The sequence below is a fragment of the Corylus avellana genome, chromosome 2 (assembly GCF_965113065.1).
Source record: "Corylus avellana chromosome 2, dhCorAvel1.hap1.2, whole genome shotgun sequence".
Lineage (NCBI taxonomy): Eukaryota > Viridiplantae > Streptophyta > Magnoliopsida > Fagales > Betulaceae > Corylus > Corylus avellana.
The window spans coordinates 19,466,026-19,487,801 of NC_142491.1; the positions used below are offsets into that span (position 1 = coordinate 19,466,026).

The following is a 21,776-nucleotide window of genomic DNA, read 5'->3' on the forward strand; positions in this document are numbered from 1 at the left end:
TGAACTGCGGGGTTGGTGGTTTTTGGGAACCTTGAGCGAGGTCTTATGGCAACCTTGGGTGACCTTGAGTGAGGCTTTAACGAAACTGTGAGGATTGGCCATTTTTTCTTCTCCACTCAAGGGAATTGATTGTGGACTTATCCTTCTTGACTAAGCTTTCTTTTTTTCTTCTAAAAAGGCATGGTCGTTGACGATCATGAGAGCATTTGGGCTGAAACCGCGATGTTATCACCCCTTATACAAAAAAAAAAAAAAAAAAAAAAAAAAAGAGAAGCAAGTAACTGTGTGAGAGAGTTCTCAAAAACCTTACTCGCCGCCTCCAAAACCTCACCAGCGACGCAACTTACCGTTCAGCCGTTCAGGCCCCAGAGAGAGAGAGAGAGTCGTGGGGAGACATAGATTTCGAGCATGGACCTAGACAACATAGACGCGCCGGGCCATGTTGCGTCTCATATCTCAACATTCCCGCCGAAACCAAAACGGGCTTGAAACCGGAGTCCCAAGAGCCTACACCAAAACCAGAACCCCTTGAAGTCGATGCCGCCACTACGACTAAGAAGGAAGAAGAAGAAGAAGCAATTAGCGCTAAGGCTGAAGCATCCTTGGCGTCTAATGGTGTCGTAAAAACGGATACCGAAGCCAAGGTAGAATCAAAGGAAGATGATCCCACGGAAGAAGACGATGTCGTTGTTCACAAAATCAACGTCTTCTTCAATCCTTCCTTGGATGATGACACTAAGGTCTGAGTACTTATTTTCATATCTCACTCGTGTGTATGATATTGTGTGCGCGTTAGTGTTTTTCTAATTTTCTTGAAATTTGTTTTTAGTGTATGTTATGCAATATCCACAGAGACCGTCCTGGTGTCCGTACGAATTGGATGATCGTTGCGAAGAGGTGCATGATTTCTTACCACTCCTGCATATTACTTGTTAATTTTATTTTCAAAGGAAAGTAGGGAGTCAAACCGAGTTTGAAACCGGAGCCCTAAGAGCCTGTACCAAAACCAAAACTCCTTGAAGTCGATGCTGCCACTACGACTAAGAAAAAAGAAGAAGAAGCAATTGGCGCTAAGGCCGAAGCATCCTTGGCATCGAATGGCGCCATAAAAAGGGATACTGAAGCCAAGGTAGAATCAAAGGAAGATGATCCCACTGTTGAAGATGATCCCATGGATGAAGACGACGTCGTTGTTCGCGAAATCGACGTCTTCTTCAATCCTTCCTTGGATGACGACACTAATGTCTGAGTACCTATTTTCATATCTAACTCGTGTGTATGATATTGTGTGCACGTTAGTGTTTTTCTAATTTTCTTGAAATTTGTTTTCAGCTGTATGTTATGCAATATCCACAGAGACCGTCCTAGCGTCCGTACGAATTGGATGATTGTTGCGAAGAGGTGCATGATTTCTTACCACTCCTGTATATTACTTGTTAATTTTATTTTCAAAGGAAAGTAGGGAGTCGAACCGAGCTGAAAACTGAAGTCCTAAGAGCCTGTACCAAAACCAGAACCCCTTGAAGTCGATGCCACCACTACGACTAAGAATGAAGAAGAAGAAGCAATTGGCGCTAAGGCCGAAGCATCCTTGGCGTCGAATGGCGCCATAAAAACGGATACCAAAGCCAAGGTAGAATCAAAGGAAGATGATCCCATGGATGAAAACGACGTCGTTGTTTGCGAAATCGACGTCTTCTTCAATTCTTCCTTGGATGACGACACTAAGGTCTGAGTACTTATTTTCATATCTCACTCGTGTGTATGATATTGTGTGCGCGCTAGTGTTTTTCTAATTTTCTTGAAATTTGTTTTCAGCTGTATGTTATGCAATATCCACTGAGACCGTCCTGGCGTCCGTACGAATTGGATGATCGTTGCGAAGAGGTGCGTGATTTTTTACCACTCCTGCACATTACTTGTTAATTTTATTTTTAAAGGAAAGTAGGGAGTTAAGAGTTTGCTTTGTTTTCTTAGGTTAAAAAAAAAAAAAAAAAAAAAAAAAAAAAGAAAAAAAGAAGAAGCAATTAACTGTGAGAGAGAGTTCTCAAAAATCTTACTCGCCGCCTCCAAAACCTCACCAGCGACGCAACTCACCGTTCAGGCCACAGAGAGAGAGAGAGAGAGAGTTATGGTGAGACAGATTTTGAGCATGGACCTAGACAACATAAACGCGTCGGGACATGTTCTGTCTCGTATCTCAAGATTCGCGCCGAAACCGAAACTGAAATCCAAACTAAGCTTGAAACCGGAACCCCAAGAGCCTGTATCAAAACCAGAACCCCTTGAAGTTGATGCCGCCACTACGACTAAGAAGGAAGAAGAAGAAGCAATTAGCGCTAAGGATGAAGCATCCTTGGCGTCGAATGGTGCCGTAAAAACGGATACCGAAGCCAAGGTAGAATCAAAGGAAGATGATCGCACTGTTGAAGATGATCCCATGGATGAAGACGATGTCGTCGTTCGCGAAATCGACGTCTTCTTCAATCCTTCCTTGGATGACGACACTAAGGTCTAAGTACTTATTTTCATATCTCACTCGTGTGTATGATATTGTGTGCGCACTAGTGTTTTTCTAATTTTCTTGAAATTTGTTTTCAGCTGTATGTTATGCAATATCCACTGAGACCGTCCTTGCGTCCGTACGAATTGGATGATCGTTGCGAAGAGGTGCGTGATTTCTTACCACTCCTGCATATTACTTGTTAATTTTATTTTTAAAGGAAAGTAGGGAGTTATGAGTTTGCTTTGTGAATGCTTTTTAAGATTTTGGTACTGCTCCTCCATTGTGAATGCTTTTAAAAATTTGATTACTCTTTTGAAAATGCTCTAATATTACTTGAGAAGAGCGTCACTGGTGGCACTACAAGAGTAGGAGTGTTACACATATTTTTATTTTCACTCTTAAATGCTTTTTTATGTGATAATAAAAATTATTATTATTATTATTTTTTTTTTTTTTCGATATATCAAAGAATATATGTACTTGAAAATATGAGAATAAGAATGTAATATATTCTCTTACATGGGATAGTATCTCGTAGAGTGTAGACGATGTGCCATGCTATCTGCAATGTCATTTTTTTTTTTCTCTAAAGAGGGAGCTGGAGTAATAATAGGAAAAAAAAATTTAACACCTTGCAATGACATGCTAGCTAATTGACGGAAAAGAATCCTTTCCATTTTAAAATCCCTCAATTTCCTCCATTTAGTGTATTTTGAAGGGTAGTGCATTATCATTAAAACTTTTGGACAACACTACCTTTCAAAATATACTAAATGGAGATGATCATTTTCTCTAATTGACATGTGTCGGCAAGTTATAAAACAAATTCTGGCATATTTGGCAGTTTGTTTCTCCGATCCTTTTCCATTTATCTAGAAAATAGCATTTTTCTCTAAAAGAAAATTTAAAATTATTTTATTACATCAATGAATTCTTATTACTATCCCAGAAAAATAAAAATGAAAAAAAAAAAAAAAAACTTTCCCAAACACAACCATAGGCCTAGCAAATTTATAAATTGCACTAATTTATATAGCAGGATGATTAATATGTCGGCGGCTTTGCACTAATTTTGCATTTTCTTTGTAACTTGTTTGAATAGGATTGTCTAGACCTTTTGGTCGTGAATGTGAATAGTTTTCTGGCTTTCGGGCTAAGTAGGATGAGTTTCGGCAATGGGTTTTCTGCTTCCAGGGCCGATGAGTATAAGCTACCTATGCATTGAGTTGAGTCTATCTGAAACAGATTTGTTGTTACAACTGAAAATTTGTCATGGGTTAACAGATATTTGTTATGTATGTATTTATGACTTGTAGCCTCGTAGCTTCGGCTATGATTTTATAAGAGTTTTTGCTCTGTGATGTATCATTTATTAATTAATAAGACTAGAATGATTTCTCGTTAATATATATATATATATATATATATATATATATATATAGTTGAGACATGATTTTTTTTCTTTTTTGTACATTTTCGGTATATCTTCATATATTTATTTTTTAAATAAAATCCAATGGCAATCGGTGTAAAACAAATGTACAAGAAATATACATGTAACATGTGTCTATTTAAGGTAATTGTATAATAAATTCAACAAAGACTCATTGATGGTCTTAAATTGTAAGTACCATCAACGAGTCTTTGTTGAACTTATTTAAGCTACGAACGTACCTTTCCATGTAAGCATCAAGTAATATTTTTAATATAAAAAATTTACAAAAATAATGATATTTTTATTAACTCTTGCATTTATTTGTTAGGGTTAATTACACTTAATTCCTATTGACTATAACTCATTTACACGTTACTCCCCACAACCTACCATGTCACACTCAACTTCTCTAAACTACTAATCGTTGCAAAAAGGCCCACCAATGAAAACGTAATAATTTGTAGCAAATTTCTATCCGTAGTAATAAGAGCGTGTGCAGTATTATTACTCATGCCAATTTCAAACAGCTCCACACATCAACCTACCTTAAATTCATACAAATCTCTCTCTTTCTTTGTTTTTTTTTTTTTGTTTTTAATTTTTAATTCAGTGCAAATTTATAATTTAAGGTAAATTTACCAAGTAGAACATATAATATAATAATTGGCACATATGGAGTGAAACACAAGCCATGTCGCCATGTAATGTATTATCAATTAAGTAGTATGATATGGCACGTTAAATCACAAATTGATAGAGAGACATATGTGAAACTTGGGTAAAATCTAAGCACATATTTGTTGAAAATGAAAACTCGAGAATTGAATTAAAATTATAAAAATACCTAGGGACTAAATAGCAATTTTTGAAAGTGTGAAAACACAAGAATCATTTGTTTTTTTTGGTTTTTCTATATTAAATTAAAATCGTACCCACCCAAGCGAATACCATGCAAATCATATGGTCAAGTTTCATCAAGTACAGAGTTTGGTGCTGAACTTGCATTTTATTTGATTTTAAAATTTTGGACAACTACTACTACTGGCCCCTATACTTAGGTGGCAAGATTTGGTTGCCAACACAATGACACCCTTGTAGCTAATTGCTTATTAGAAAATCATTAGCTCACAAATATTTGATTTATGAGATGAGAGATGTAGTTTTCAATCGACTGATTTGCCTCTTGAGAACACAATTTGATTAAATTTTACATAGCCATTCAAATAAATTTTAGACTGTTTGATTACCTATTCAGACAGCTGAGTCTCTTGCAAAAATACCCAAATAATTATTTAATCGTTGTGAATCTCGATTCATATAACATTTCACTATAAATTATAATAAATAGTTCTTTTTTTTTTTGGTTGAACAACAAAAGTTAATCTAAATTTACAGTGTCATATTAATAAGACAGCGGCGTGGTGTAATCATACACATAGATATAACAAAAGAGTTTAAATAATCAGGAGCTCCACGCGCTCGATTCTAACGTTACCATTTACCAAGTAGACAGGCGTCATCCCCGTATTGCACCCCCCACCCCGAAAGCGTACATAACCACTCCCTTTAGAGCGCGTGGACACGCACTTCTCCGTCCTCCCTCGCCCACCTAAATCTCCTCCCGCTTCCAAATCTCTCAGAGCTCTTAATTAAGCCACCGTTTTAGTCTCTAATCACACCTTTATCCCCCTCCATCCGAAAGTCTATTAGTAGAGAGAGACCCAGATAAGCAAAACCCAAAGCTTCAAATTTTGAAAAGACATTTTCAGTTAACTTTCACTGAGAATTATATAACCATGGAAACCCCTATGATCAAGGAAATAAATTCGGACCCAAATCCTAACCCGAACCCAAAACCGGATTTCCCATTGAAGTTCCGCCCCAACTCACACTCTCATTCCCACTCTCATTCCCCAAGTTTCCTCGTGCCCAACGGCTTCAACTCCTCGGAGTACCCAATCGCCGACATAGAGATGATAAGCATGGAGGCGATCACGTACACGAGCCTGAGGGACCTCTTGCCGGCGTCTTCGCTGTCGGTGATGTCGCCGACCCACAACTCGAGCTGGTACGACGAGATCCCCATCAAGAACCCGCTGGTCAAACACGCGGCTTTAGCGTATCTCCAGCCCATGTCCACGCCTGCGGAGACTGGCAACAAGGGCTTCTTTGGGAGGCTTAGAGAGAAGTGCTCGTGTGGGCACCGGTGGTTCGGCTGCTTTGGCTGGCTCGGCGACGTCGTTTCCAGGATTAAGGAAGCTTTCTGGGACAGAAGAGGGAGTGCAGTGTGCTATGATGACGAGGACGATGAGGAGGACGATGAGAAAGTTGAATGAGAAACACAGAGAGAGAGAGAGAGAGAGGGTGTTTTTTTTTTTTTTTTTTTGGGAAACTTCTGGGGTTTGACTGGTAGATATGATAGGAATCTCTTCAATTTGTAAATTGATTTTTTGTATATAATAGACTGCCAGGGTTTTGTTCAAATAATTAAACATATTGAATACATGTTTTAAAAAACAAATTTGTTTTGTTTTGTTTTTGTTGTCTTTTTATTTTCTCTTCTAATAACAAAAATACGGCTAAAAATACAAAAAGATTATTTTGATTTTTATATCCAGGCTCTCAAAGAAGCAAACCCCCCTCCTCCGTTCTAGGGAGGATGTTCCCTCCTCTCCTCTCCTCAAACCCATCATCTCCACCTTCGGTCTCTTTTAGATTGGTGTTTATTTTTTACCTTTTTTTTTTATTTTTTATTTTTTAATTTTTATCTTTTTGCTTGGGGTTTTGAAGATCAAATCTACAACTATCCATCCACCTTTATCATTCACACGTCTCTTCTGCACCTTTACTGGTGCGAGTGAGCTTCACACACCACCGCTACCTCGGGTCTTTTATAGCAAATCTATGGTCCTTAAGCTCTTTTTCGAAGAGTCCTTTTGGTCTTTCAAATTTCTCATATTCAAATTTAAGCCTTAACAAAATTTGATCTAATTGGCTTCTAACTCACTGTTAGAAGGAGATCCCACAACTATTGTAAATATACCTCCTCTTGTTAGTACTCTCGTTAGAAATATTCATCATAGGCTGCAACCATCAGCTTTGCTGGCTGCATTCCAGCTTGAATTCCATCTTCAAAGTCTCCCTCCGAAGTAGTGAGGTACTAACTATTTGTCTAGATTGGAATTTTCCGTTGATTTGCTTGTATTTAATTATGTGTTTTTTTAGTGATTTTTGTTGTTGTAATATATATATATATTTTTTCTAATTTTGTTGTTGTAATATTTGTTTCCTATAGTTTGGTTCTTTTGTTGTACTTGTAAAAAAAATCTCTTCCCCCACCCTAAATACATCAGCAAATAAAGCATAATTTCTTTTTTGTTATTTGGGAGTAGAGATATGCAACAAAAAAAAAAAAAAAAAAAAATTGTTAATTTAATTAATTAGCGACGAATTTGTCAACTATACATTTTAAAATTATTTTATTAATTATAAACTTGTCATATTAGTTTGTAAATAAATTATATTAAAAATTATACCCAAGCATTTTTCTTGTTATTTTTATATTGTTGTTGCCTTTTAGTTATTTATTTATTACAAGAGTGTAAGATGTTGGAAATAATTTTGGATGGTGCACAAATTCTCATTGATATAAAATAATTATAATATGAATATTAACAATAAAATAAATAAAATACAAAAGATGAAAATAGAGTATGGAAATATCTCACAATATTATAAAATCACCAAAGAGCGTTGTCCTTAAAGGTTGATTCGTGCCTCCCGGAGTGTATAACTCGGTGCGATCGGATCCTTTGACACGCAACCTCCCAGGATTAGACTATAGCGTCTACCTTCGTTAAAAACGCATTTCCAAATAACGAAGAGAAATAAAACAACCCAATTGTCAAAGTTGATAAGGGACTTCAGAATATTATTTTGTAGAAAAACCAATAATAAAGCATATGCCATGAAACAAGTGTTTTGCAACACACTATACCACCTTAGCTTTAGATAGAAAATAAGTGATTTTTTCTTCTATCTCTCACATATATTCTCACTTTCAATGTATTAGTATATCTATATATACAAGTGCTGGAAAGTATGTCATAAAGGAAATCTTAATGATAAAAATGGTCAAAACGTTAAAAAACTCCCAGGCATAAAACTTGTTATAAAATGCAATAAAACATATTAACCCCAAACAGTTATAAAATGGTAAGGAAATCAATGGGTTAATGGCATAACACCAAAAAACAGTAAAACGTTTGTTAATAATCAAATGGTCAAACTACAATTAAAGTTGTTAAAGACTAACGGTTAAAACTATAAAAATCAATTAAAACTAATTTTTATTTAATAACTCATAACCAATTAATTAATACAAATAGTCATAAAAGTTATATCTCATAACCAAGTAATAAATATAAATGGTTATAAACCAAAATGGTTAAAGATGATTTTTACTTCTCATAAAAATCTTTAAGAAGATATTATCAAATAATAAAACATTTTCAAGTGACTAGAAAATAAATGTTTGTAACAAATATTACAACATAAGATAGGAAAAAATGCATGTTATAATAATTATGAGCAATTGATCCATGATTGAGGACGAAATGACTTGTGGCGCTATCAAGGGTTGATTAACCATAGACCAGAGCAAGTCAATTAGCTAGCATTGTTTTTTTTATGAAAGATTAGACCGCAGTGAAAGTAATAATAATTGTAAGCTATGATGAGACACTAAGTTATGCCTTTTTTATATATAAAAATAATGTTAGGAGACTTAATGGTTATAAATTTATACAAGTCTTATTATGATTGAAATAGCTTTCTATTTTGTTTTTGTTAATATTTTTTATTTTAAAAAATGTTCTGTGACATAAATACGAAAACAATTTTAAATGTTTTAGATTGTTTGTTGATATTTTTATTTTGAGAATAATAAAAAAAAAAAACAAAATACACAAGAAGAGAATTTTAACAAATAAAAAACTCTCAATTTTACCTATCGAATTTTTAATTTGATGCAATTTACCCTCTCTGTTAGGATTTGGCGTTAAAAAATGTTTTAAATGAATGAAATGATCTTTATATTCTTAAAAATTTTATAAAATTCCAAATTTACACTAATTTCACATTAATTTTTTTTTTTAAAAAAGAAAAAGTTGTGGGTATTTTGGTATTTTTCATAACCTTTGTTAGTATTTAACGCCACTAACAGAGGGGTAGATTGTATCAAATTAAAAGTTTGAGGGAGTAAAATTAAGATTGCGAGGAATTTTCTTAAAACACGTGAAAGTTCAGAAGACCTTTATAAAAGTAATCCTAAAACATATTTAGGTCTCTTATATAAATTAATGTGACAATGCACCTAATGTTTGCTATATTAACAATTAAATAATTAAATATAATTATAACTTAGGTAAAACGTGATAAAAAAAATTAGGTAAAGTCCACTTAACCTTCTTAAGCTACCACTCCAGTGACAATTTACCCCACAAACTATCAATTATGACAATTTACCTCATAAACTACCAAAACAATGACAATGTACTCTCCAATGCTAGCACAATGACGTAATTACCCCTATAGAATTTTCAATAAGACAAAAATACCCTTAAAATTAAAATTTTAATATTTTTGTTTTTATTTTAATAAGGGTAATTTCATCATTTTGTTAAATTTTGGGGTACATTATCATTGTTTTAGTAGTTTGGAGGGCAAACTATCGTAATTGATAGTTTTGAGGGTAAATTATCGTAATCGATAGTTTTGAGGGTTAAGTAAACTTTACTGTAAAAAATTATAATAAAAATTGAGAGTAAATTGCAACACCAACGCTATGGCTCACATGTTCCCTCCGGCTATGGAGGAATAAAATTTGTCAAATAATATATAATGATGTCGCAATTGAACCGCAATCCAACTTGCACGCACAAGACTGCACCAACCAAATTTAAAAAAAAAAAAATTAAAAGAAATTTGTAGCGACAACTTTACGGTTTTACCCTTCAAATTCCCCACTTTTTGCTCTGTACAACACTCTTTGACTCTACAGTACTACTGTCTTCGAGAATGGTGGGTGTGATAAGGTTGGTAGGCTCAGCCGCTCAATGCTGTGGATTTAATTCCAAGGCCATTTTTGACAAGGGACATTTCCAGACCACATTCCATTATTGCCTTCCCCACGCGCCCTGCCGGCGCGCGTATAGAAAAGGTTCTTTCTTCTTTAAGCCGCGCCTTATATAGTAAATAATTAATATTTTTTTTACTAGCTTAAATTTTTAAATTATTGAGTTTAAATATTGTCTTTATAATTTACCTCTCACTTTAATTAAATATTTTATATGTTAAGCATTATTTATTAAAAAAAAAAATTAAAATATACATTAAATGAGTAAATTTATTATTCTATATTAATTTAAACTTTTGAGATAACCATCATTCCTCTTAAATTCAACCACTTGTAGTTTATTATAAGATTGGATTTAGTTCATGTCATACTCAATATGTTATTAATGTTCTGGCCTTTGACTTCCCTTTGTCTTTCACACGTAGGCTTGAGTGAAAATGACTATTAAGGTTCTTAATCAAGCAAATAACATAAATGAACAATTGGCAGGACTTTTAAATATATATATATTTTTAATAAATAGAGAAACAAAAATTCCTTGATCTTTTCTCTGAAATTCCACAACTTTTCGTGTGTTATAAGATGTGATTTAGTTCATCTTATACTCAACACGTTCTTGTCACTCTTGAACTTTCCTTTGTCTTGTGACCCATGCTAGTTTTCACCCCTAAATCCAAAGGCTTGATTGATTAAAAAAAAAATAAAAAAGGGATTAATTCCAAAAAAGAAAAAGGAAGAGTTACATGGTTCTTAACCCAGACAAAAAACACTGACCATGTTTGTTAACGACTTTGTTTTCTGTTCTTAAGTCAAAGACATTAACAAACAACTCAAAACACAAAATACTCCTTAAAATACAATCTGTTTTCACATTTCTATTGTTTATATCACGAAACACTATAAATTTTTGAAGAAGATTGTTAATTCTGAATGTTATGGACCTTTTTAATAAATTAAGCCACTATGTTGCTAATTTGATTAAATGGACAACTTCCTGAAGTAATATATACGTTCTCTGCTAGATCTTTTGGCTCATTGTGCCATGAAAACGTATCTAGATTCTAGCCAGGCATGTCTTACAATTTTCCAAGTGTTTATAAAAACTGCAGTCACCAATAATCCCTGCATGAGCAATGCCCATCTCTGAAGTGGTGAAAGACCTTAGAATCTCCCACTATTATCTCTCTTCTAGTAATCTCTGAAATCTTCTTTGCAGCACTGTGGCAATCTTCACATATTCTAGTGTTTTTTCTTACAAGAACAGGGCTTCCAATCGTAGTGGATATCAAGCCAAAAGAAATCGCTAATCTCACACTGTGTTTCCCTGGTGATTTTGCTCTTTTCTTCCTCAAATCTAATGGTCTGAACTTGGTAACACTATGAACATAAACATGTTCCCCTATATTCCTCGTGATAATATCTAATACATCACAAATCATGTTTGTTTCAGCATGGGACCTGTCGTCATCGATGAATCTGCAAGTTCTAGAACTGATCTCAACCACAGTACAGCCATTCGTTTTCTCTAGACCTTCTTTTATCATAAGACATTTAATCCGCTCTACATCTCTCCACCTCCCAGCTTCAGCATACATATTTGAAAGCAAGACATAGCACCCGGTATTATCATGCTCCAAGGATAAAATGTGCTTAGCTGCAAGTTCAGCTAATTCTATGTTTCCGTTGTTCCTACTTGCAGTCAGCAGTGATCCCCATATCCTGGCCGTAGGGACCAAGGGCATTTCCTCAATGAATCTCTTGGCTAGCTCAAGATTTCCGGCCCGGCCAATAAGATCAATCATACAGCCACAGTGCTCTATTCCGGGATCTATATTATAGTCCCTTTTCATTGAATTATAGTATTCCCACCCTTCATCGACCATGCCAGAAATGCTACAAGATGATAACAGGGAGACAAAGGTGCTCTCATTGGGTTTGAAGCCCTTTTCCATCATCTCAGAGAACAACTGAACAGAAAACCTACCAAACCCATGAAGGGCATATACCATAATGACCGTGTTCCATGAAATCACATCCTTATACAACATGCGATCAAAACATTCTCGTGCACTCCTTAAATCCCCACATTTGGCATACATGTAAACAATTGAATTCAAGATGAAGGTATTTGTACCAAGTTCAGATTTTATGATAAAACCATGGATTTGCTTCCCTTCTCTCAATGAGCCTAATTCAGAACAGGCGGGTAGAATGCTTGCAAATGTAAATGCATCTGGCTTAAAAGGCTGGTTCCAAATATCTCGAAACAGACTCAACGCTTCACTATTCCACCCATTCTGTACATAAGCAGCAAGCATGACATTCCATGATATCAAGTTTTTTCCAGTCATCTCACCAAATACACGTTCTGCCAGATTCAACTCCCCGCATTCTCCATACATGTCAACTAGAGCAGTTTCCAAGACTGAATGAGGGAGAAGACCTCTTCTAATGGCAAATCCATGGACAGATTTACCCTCTAAAAGAGCTTGTAATTGTGCACAAGAGGGAAGCACATTTATCATTGTGATCACATCAAGGTTCAAGAGATCAGCAACTTGCATCTTTTTCAAGCAAGCAAATGAGTCAAGAGGATGAGCATTTAGAGCATACCCACCTATCATTGCATTCCAAGCCACAACGTTTTTTGGAGTAATTCTGTCAAACAACCTCTCTGCATAATCCATCCTGCCACATTTTCCGTACATGTCAAGAAGTGATGTCTGTACCATAACATCCAATTCCAAACCACATCTGAGCACTTGGCAGTGAATCTCCTTCCCACTTCGCAGACAACAATCAAGAGAACAAGCACCAAGAGCGCTGATCATGCTGAACCTGTCAGGCTTCATTCCATGTGCCTGCATTTCCCAGAAACACATCAATGAGCTCCAACAATCCCCAACGGAAACATAGCCACTAATCATAGAATTCCAAGATACCAAGTCCCTAACCGGCATTTCACCAAACACCCTTTCTGCAAACTCAACACACCCCATCTTTGCATACATAACGATAAGCGAATTACAAACGTAAATATCCAAATCCAACCCAATCTTAAACAACTTACCGTGAACCTTCTGCCCTTCCATCAAGGACAACAACCCTGTACACGCCTTGATCACAAAAGGGTATGTAAAATTATCAGCTCGAACTCCTTCCGATCCCATTCTACAATAAAAACCAATTGCCTCTCTAAGCAACCCATTATTGGTAAACCCTCTAATCATCACATTCCAGACATACGGATCACAACGGTTCATTTTCTCAAACATGTAGAGTGCATGTTCAATACACCCAGAATCAACAGAAGCACGGAGATTCCGCGTGAGCGAGAGAGTGCGTGGTTCAACCAAAGCTTTCACATCATTCGATTGGTTCCAATTAAGTGAAGCTGATTTGTAGATTTTCGGCTTCTTTACGAGCCATGGTTTCCGGTTTGTTTTCATCGTTTTGACTTGTCTACTTGAAACACTTTCTGGTGCATTGGAGTTGTAGAAGTAGGCATGAACAAATGTCGCTGCCATTTTCAAACGGAGGAAGCTTTGAACGTCCTGGAGATATAACCCTTAAAAACCATTGAGTTTTCGCTTTTCTGCAATACCTGAGTCGGTAGGGCGAATGAAGGTTTATTCCGTTTCCAACGGTAGTGATGTTCTAGGCGGGAGTTTTTCGAGGGAAATGTAAATGAAAAACGATACACATCCGGAGGGTTTTTAAATTTTATCCATTATTATTATTATTTTACTCCAATATTTATGAAAATTGTTTTTATATTTTTAGAGTGTTTTTATGTTTGAGTTATTTGTTAATGTTTTTATTTTAAAAATAGATAACAAAAAACATATGTTAAATTATATATAGTGTTGTCAGGGACGGACCCAAGTTTCAATTTGGAGAGGGATCAAGGGCTAATTTTTTTTTTTTTGCCTAAATTTTTTTTTCTTGTGATTTGGGGGGACTAGGGCCACTCCCGGTCCCCCCCTGTGTCTGTCATTGGTTGTCCCACATAAGTTATGTATATGTAGTATATGTATTATTGGCCTGTATATATAGACCTTTTATGTACAATATTCATTGTGATTCAATATACAACATTATTATAAAATACAAATTTTAACAAACAGTGCCCCAGAAGCTAAAATGGAATGAATGAATGATATTTCATATTTATTAGTCTGATGACACACAAGAATGACCAATTTTTCAACTAGAAGGGAATTTGATTTTTATTTTTTATTTTTTTAAATATCCATATAAAAATAACACGGAATAGCACCCCCCCTCCTAGTTGGCAGGTTTACGCTCAATGCCCAAAGTCGAGTGATAGGCATGTATATGTTCCTTGAAAATCATCCAACTTAATTTTTTACCTTTGTTTTCTTCTAAGAACATAAACAACTGAGTTGTTGACCATAAGCACAACTCCATAACGCTTAATTACTTTTGTTAGCGCCCTGGCATATAAATGAATGAATTCGAGGATCACGCGGTGAAAACACTCTTTTCAATGGTTCAATGATCTCAGAAGTTCAACTCCTCATTATTACCACCACTCACATTCACGTAAGTTCGTCTTTCCTAGTAACAAATCTTGGTTCTGCCCTTGATCAGGCCTAAGTCGGTGGGGTTGTATGCTCGACGTGCCTTAGGTCAAGTGAAATTGTTCACTCCGCCCGAGAGATTATGTGCTATTGATAGCACCTAATGACACGAGTAAAGAAAAAGATATATATTGCTGCTAGTAACTACATTTTGCGACTTACGTGATTCAATCAAATCAAATAAATTATTTTTGAGGTAATTTTAAATTCCACAAGTTACTAAATTATTGTATTCTGGTTTGTTCAATAATTTAGTAAGTTGTGGAAACATGGTTTATTAGTAAAGTTTGACATATCTACTCACAAAAATCTAAAAAATGATAGACATATATCCAAAGTCCCCGCGTTTGCTTGTTATGCTTGGAAAGTGGTGGGTGGAAAAGGTTGGTGTTAGCCTGCTTTATTGAAGTTGAAGCCAACCAACCATGACTTGGACATTTTCAAAAACATACGTTTTCAGAAACTAATAATTGGGTGACAGCAGGAAATTGGGGATTTTCTTTTTTAATCCTTTTCTCGGATTCTATAGTTTTTCTAATGTAATCATTCCATTGTTTTAAGAGTATTTCTCGTGGAAGCATTCCTGATGGCCTTGTGATTTTGCCCTACTGGATTGCTTGCTACGATCCGACTTGGCTGTTTGTTTCAAGCTCCTAATAAGAGTCGTAAAATTTTTTATTTATCCTTTGATACGTGCTAATTAACAAGTTGTAAAAAAGTTATAAAACTAGGCGTTTCCCTCTAATCAGTTAATGAATTAACCTCAAAAGGGTAATAGTTAAATAGAATTCAGTGATTCATTCTCAACTATTATTTATGTGAATTCTCAAAAGGTAGCTCAACCGGCTATGGATTATGCCTCACGAAATAAAAGTTATTAGTTCGAATCCATCTTTTTCGGCTCCTTAGGGTATTACACAGTAACACAGGCATTAAGCATGTTTGGTGCAACACTGATTGTAACAATATTCTTATTCTATTATTTTTGTTTTAAAACTACTTTGAAAAGGGAAAAAAAAAAAATTGGTCAAAAAAGGAGGAAAAAAAAAAAAAAAAAACGCACCTTAAGTTATATATAGTACTAACTAGGAAATTATTTTCGAAGAAAAACAGAAATTGTTTACTTCTGTTTGTTAGATTTCTCATCTTATGTCTACATGAGTTTTAATTACTGAAATTACTGTAAAAATTTAATTATCTGTATGTCATTTAATTCTGGGGCCATATATATGCATCAAGCATCTCATTTCCTAGTCATTATATACCCAAGCTTGCTTCAATAGTCCTATCTTCATGAATATTGATTTGGAATTATTATATAGAAATTCAAATCGCCAATATTATATATATATATATATATATATATATATATATATATAGAGCTGTCATTCTAATTCATTTGATCCATTAATACCTGTTAGGATAAGTATGGAAATGGAACGACCATTCATATTACTTTGTTTTTTTGAGCCTTTTTTTTTTTTTTTTTTGGGGTCAATCCGCATAGAAGCGCTCGCTTCCTGGAGAAGGATCCGGACAATTTTACCCCAACCATGTACAAAAAATTTGAAATGGAGAAGATCCTATTCCTTACTTCCTCCCATGCGAGTTAAGAGGCATCAATTGTGGCTCAGGATAATAACGGCTTTGACTGTGGGCTGCGGGGGAATTTCCTTCTTTCTAGGGTGGGCAAATATGTTTGTAACAAATTCTTAAGGTGGCCAAATTAAGGGGCCATTTGACCCACATGAATCTTCTCAGTTTCAAATAAAATGAATATTATATATTTTATGGTCAAGATTTAAAGTTAACAGTATACATGATTTTGCATTTTTTAAATTATATATACTGATAGATACACAAGCTTTAATTCATGACTATAAAAATTTAAAATAGAGAGGATTATATTCTCATTTGACACCTCTCGCTCAGTACCCCTCCCGTCCACCACTCAAAAGACAGTTACTAGGAGTAAAAATAAAGTTAGCACAAGTGATCAGATTCAATTTTTCGATATGTATTTTCACAAAGAACACAATAGGAAGCTCGGCTTTGTTTGTTAACATTACTTCAAAAACAAAAAACATTAAGAAATTAACAACAACGAAAAACACAAAACACTCCAAACTATTGTCATATTTATAATGTTACGTACATCGAAATATTTGTTCATACAAAAAACAAAAAACACACTCTTAGAATCATTAACAAACGGATCGATTTGTGAAAGGAGAAACAATATATATCATGATGATCAATTTGAGGTGCATGTTAATTAAACAGCAATCAATTTCCTTAAAATACAATTAACGTTGAAGAAATATATGCATGCAGTACTTAATTAAGCTTAAACTTCTTCTGGGATGCTTTGTAGAGCAGGACTCCAAGAACTGGACGACGAGCGGGTTTTCTTGGCTACATCGAGTCTCAGCAGATGCTTTTTCCGCAAAAGATTTAGGCGTTGTTCTGCAGACGAGATCGATGATCGATGAGCGTTGATCTTGTGGTGATGATGATCATCTGATCCACTCATCACTTGTAGCATTTGCTTTACATCTTGTTTTTTGACGACAATCTTCATCCTCACAACCCCATCTTCCTCGACGCAGCTCACAATTCCTCCGTCGTTGGCATTCACAATAGTTTCCATTAACGTACTCCTTCTCACAATATTTGCTTGATTCCGAGATTTGCAGACCCGAAATGCTCGCTTTGGCAACACCATGCACGCAGCTCCAACCTTCAACTCCATCTTTTCTGCTCTACCTCTCTTTCTCTATGAATCAAATTCTGCCTTCCATTTATAAGCTTTATATAGTGATCCGACGAATCTTTAATAATATATAATAATAATAATAATAAAATGGTTGGGTAATTAAATTTAATTCCTTTTGGGTTACAACTAAAAATATCGTTTTAAAACTTACTAACATTTGACTTTGTTAATTAGTTTTGCATAATCAATAGTGGCTTATTTGTCAAACAAAGTAGTTCCAACGGGACCAGATCGAGGAGGCTAGCTAGGGCCTAGGTGCATGCATGCTTCCCCTCCCGGTTTTGAATATATATATATATATATATATATATATTTTTTTTTTTTTCAGCTTAAGAATTAGTCTCAAGGGCGGATCTTACTTGTTACCTTGGAGGCGAATGTCCTCCCAAAATTTTTAAAATTTGTTTTAAAATATATGTTTTCTTTTTAATAGTTTGCCCCGTGCATGGTTCCCCTCCCGGTTTTGAATATATATATATAGTTAAAATTATATATATATATATATATATATATATATATATATATATATATTTTCAGCTTAAGAATTAGACTCAGGGCGGATCTTACTTGTTACCTTGGAGACGAATGTCCCTCCAAAATTTTTAAAATTTGTCTTAAAATATATGTTTTTTTTTTTTTTTAATAGTTTGCCCCGTAAAATAATACTTTCGTCCACCAAAATTTGCAAACTCACTTGTCATTGCTGAAAATTTTAAAACAATATACATAATACAAGTATTTATAATACAGTTTTATGCAATCTCATAAGCATGCTCAATTTTATCCTCGTTAGATATCATTTAATTAGTGTTTGTTTAGTATTGAACTAATTAATTAATGTTAAAACGTCCTCCCACACTAGAATTCCTAGTTCCGCCCCTTAAAGACTTAATTATGTTAAGCTATGTACAGCCTAGTTTGTCTTCGACCGGTTTGCACCCGTTCAAATGAGATTTTTTTTTTTTTTAATGACTTAGTCCAATGAGCAAAAGTTTGAGCTTTTGACTAGTTGGGAGGTCGTATTTATGGTCGTTTCTGATTTTAGGGCTTTGTACGAATGTAATTGATGCTTGATCATGTTGGCGGATGTAGCCTTTAGTGGTAAGGTACTACATAAATCTTTATGTTTTTTTTTTTTTTTTTTTTTTTTTTTTTTTGCATCTAGCATGTTCTAAAAAATATGATAATTTTGTCCCCAAGGGGTAGCTCAATCGGCTGTGTACCACGCCTAATGAAGTAGATGTCACTAGTTCGAATCCTCCTCCCCCTCCCCTTGTGTGAACACGTCAATATATATATATATATATTATATATATATATATATATATATGATAATTTTTTCTAATAAACCATATATTCATTGATACTTTGCCCTTCCCAATAAGAAATCGTGCGTGGTTCCATACGTAATTTGTTACAATTTGAAGCTAAGTAATCAACATTTCTTTAATTAATTGAATAAACAAACCAAGAAGAAATAATAATAAAAAAAACAAAACTTAAGATTAATTTATTCACGTCAAAAGCGAAATGGAAGTTCACCAACGTACGCCTCACATGCAGTGCCTGTTCTTGCGCTGGATTTAATAACCCGACGCGTACACCTGAATGGAGGAGGGGCGGCGGCGTAGGGACCTCTTTGTATTTTTATATATCTTTCTTTTCTTTTTTTCTTTTTTATTTTTAATAGGTAGGTCTAGGTGGCATTCTTCAGGAATAATAATGGTGCGTGCTTGACTTCTTTCACCCTTAATTCCAATTAGTTCTCAAATGATTGAGACGTGTATGGCCTGTCTCTCTAATCATTTTTGTTAACTACTTGTAATAACCCTATTCATCACCGCCGGCCAGTTTGGCAAAAGTCGGTGGTCGGTGGTGGCAAAATGTCAATCCATTTATGAAGAACTGATCACCTTCCACAACCACAAGATAGTCAAGTTTTATGAGTTGGGGCCCCAGTTCTCAAAACTCACATTTATTTTGTATATTCTGCTTTTAATGAATCATAGCACATGATCACGTTATAAGTGCCCAAACTATATGGGTAACTTTCTTTGCAAGTTCAGCCTAAGCTTTTAGCAGGCAGCCGAGCTAAAATCTAGTTTTTTTTTTTTTTTTTTGCATGCATATATAAATGAGTAGATGTTGCTTATTAGCTATTGTTTGAAACTTACGATCCCAAGATTTGGGATGATATGATGCATCAAACTAGGAAGCAAAGTCCCCAAATAACGGAATTAACAACCTTCGTGTGTTCGTTAGTCTATTGATGATAAGCACTACTAGTTAAAATCGAGTTTGATATTAGACCACCACTATAAACGCCTCTAGAAGCTGTTGAGAAAGCGAGTATCTCGATCAGAAGCAATAGCTAACCACAAACCACGAAGACGATAGACCTCTCGAAAGTATAATTGAGCCACATTAATCGGATCTGAAGTCTTCTTGCAAGCTATGACATGAACCATCTTTAAGAACCGATCCACCACCCAAAAAATAAGAGAGGAATCATTAATTACCTCTCTCCGTCATCGGCAACCCCAAGACCAAATTTATGCTTACCGATTAGTAATAAGAAGTGGCATGTACAATCCTACATTAGTAGCGGTATCGTTGGACACCTGGAAAATCCGACTCCCATCCACAAATCTAGCAAGTTCCTTCCTCATATTAGGCCAATAAAATTGATAAGATACAAGCTTCAAAATCGTGTCACGTCCCACATAGCCCGAAGCTCTTGAATAATCTTCAGACGAAAACTACCTTCAGGAACACACAATTGATTTCCTTTAAATAGAAACCCATCATGCATAACTTAGTCCTGTTTCCAAGTCACTCACAATAGAACTAAAATATGGGTTAATTAGTAGATAAAGATTGTCTGAATAAATCAAACCCAATTACCTTAGTCCACATAGTCACCAATAAGGATGTCTTCCTATTGAGGGCATCTATCACCTCATTCAAGGCACCAGATTTGTACTTGATAACAAAGAAAAACTACGGAATATACGCTGCCCAAAATGCATGTCAAGATGAGCATTTATCTTGACTATGAAGATCGATGCCTCGTGATCCCAATAAAACTCCACATCATATATATGCACTACAAGTTTAATGTATTTTTAGTTCCCGTGGTTTGATGTCTTGACAAATAGCTTTTCAAGTTTTAAAAAGTGATTAATTACTTTTTAGGATAAGTAAAAAAAAAAAAAAAAAAAAAGAAAAGAAAAAATTAGTTACTACCATTAGAAAAGGAAAAAAAAAAAAAAAATCCGTTAATATGTACAACATGTACCTGATGATTACTCATGTTTATATGTACAAATGATGGAAAGGGAACATGTCTATATATGTACAGCAGCATTAATGAAGCAGAAGATGAAGGAAATACGGAATGCATGGAATTTTTTGTATTCTTTTTTGTGTTCTCTTAATTAGATTTCTCTCGGTCTTAGGTAAATATTATTTTTTAAAAAATAAAAAAGAAAGTATCTTTGATTTATTTTACTTAGTTTTTAAAAAATAATATCTACGTAGGATGGAAATCATTTTATTTTGATATCTGTTGGAGGGAGAGGTTCATATCATTCTTTCTTATTTATTTCCATTGAAGTTGGAGCCTAGGAGTGTGAAGATCAGGGCCTTGTTTGGCTAGGCATGTTTTTGTTTTTGTTTTCAAATTCTTATTTTTTGATTTTCAAAATAATTCTATTTCAGATTTCTATGTGAAAATAAGTTTATAATGTGATACAAATTGTTTTTGTACTTATTTTTACAATAACTTTTGGTGTAAATCAAAAATGATTGCCAATGATTGGTATTAATCATTGGAGGATCTAACTTCCATTGGATTCACAAATAGAGGTTTACCCAACTAAAGTAATATTTAACACATTATTAAAAAAAAAAAAAAACCAAAAAAAAAAGGTTACTTTTGGCAGCACCTTTAAGACTCCTACTGCATGCTACAGTACCCGAAACGGAAGTTCTTCTATTTTTATGCAAGTTGGGCTTCCCCAATTGTGTTTTACACCTGTTGGTGTAGGGTAAAAAAACAAAAATCCTAAACAAATCTGAAATCCATATAATTACATGAAATAAGATAAATTATGAAAATAATATTAATAATAATAATAATAATAATAATAATAATAAAAAAAATAAAACTGCTCTTAGTCTTGGTGCCTCTCACTACACGTATGGACTAAAAACAAATATGCTTACACTTATTTTTGTCGTTAATGAGCTGACATTGTCGAAATAGATGATATATGCATAATGCAAAAAATAGGCAACCATCTTCAATAGGTTTAAAC

The 21,776-nt window shown here is 34.6% G+C and overlaps 2 protein-coding genes across 2 annotated transcripts; one reads left to right on the forward strand and one right to left on the reverse strand.

Moving 5' to 3' along the window:
* The first annotated feature begins 5,344 nt into the window (after positions 1 to 5,344).
* LOC132167476 (uncharacterized) lies at positions 5,345 to 6,298 on the forward strand. The gene has a single exon (XM_059578466.2). It carries the CDS (start codon positions 5,738 to 5,740, stop codon positions 6,275 to 6,277), a length of 540 nt encoding a protein of 179 aa, XP_059434449.2. The 5' UTR covers positions 5,345 to 5,737; the 3' UTR covers positions 6,278 to 6,298.
* A 4,735-nt stretch (positions 6,299 to 11,033) lies between these two features.
* On the reverse strand, positions 11,034 to 13,743 carry LOC132167022 (Tetratricopeptide repeat (TPR)-like superfamily protein). Its single transcript, XM_059577914.2, has one exon. The coding sequence runs from the start codon at positions 13,602 to 13,604 to the stop codon at positions 11,187 to 11,189; it is 2,418 nt and encodes an 805-aa protein (XP_059433897.2). The 5' UTR covers positions 13,605 to 13,743; the 3' UTR covers positions 11,034 to 11,186.
* Between the last annotated feature and the right edge of the window lie 8,033 nt (positions 13,744 to 21,776).

Excerpts from the sequence above, each read along its gene's own strand:
- LOC132167476 (XM_059578466.2), top strand. The coding sequence starts at position 5,738 with ATGGAAACCCCTATGATCAAGGAAATAAATTCGGACCCAAATCCTAAC.
- LOC132167022 (XM_059577914.2), bottom strand. The coding sequence starts at position 13,604 with ATGGCAGCGACATTTGTTCATGCCTACTTCTACAACTCCAATGCACCA.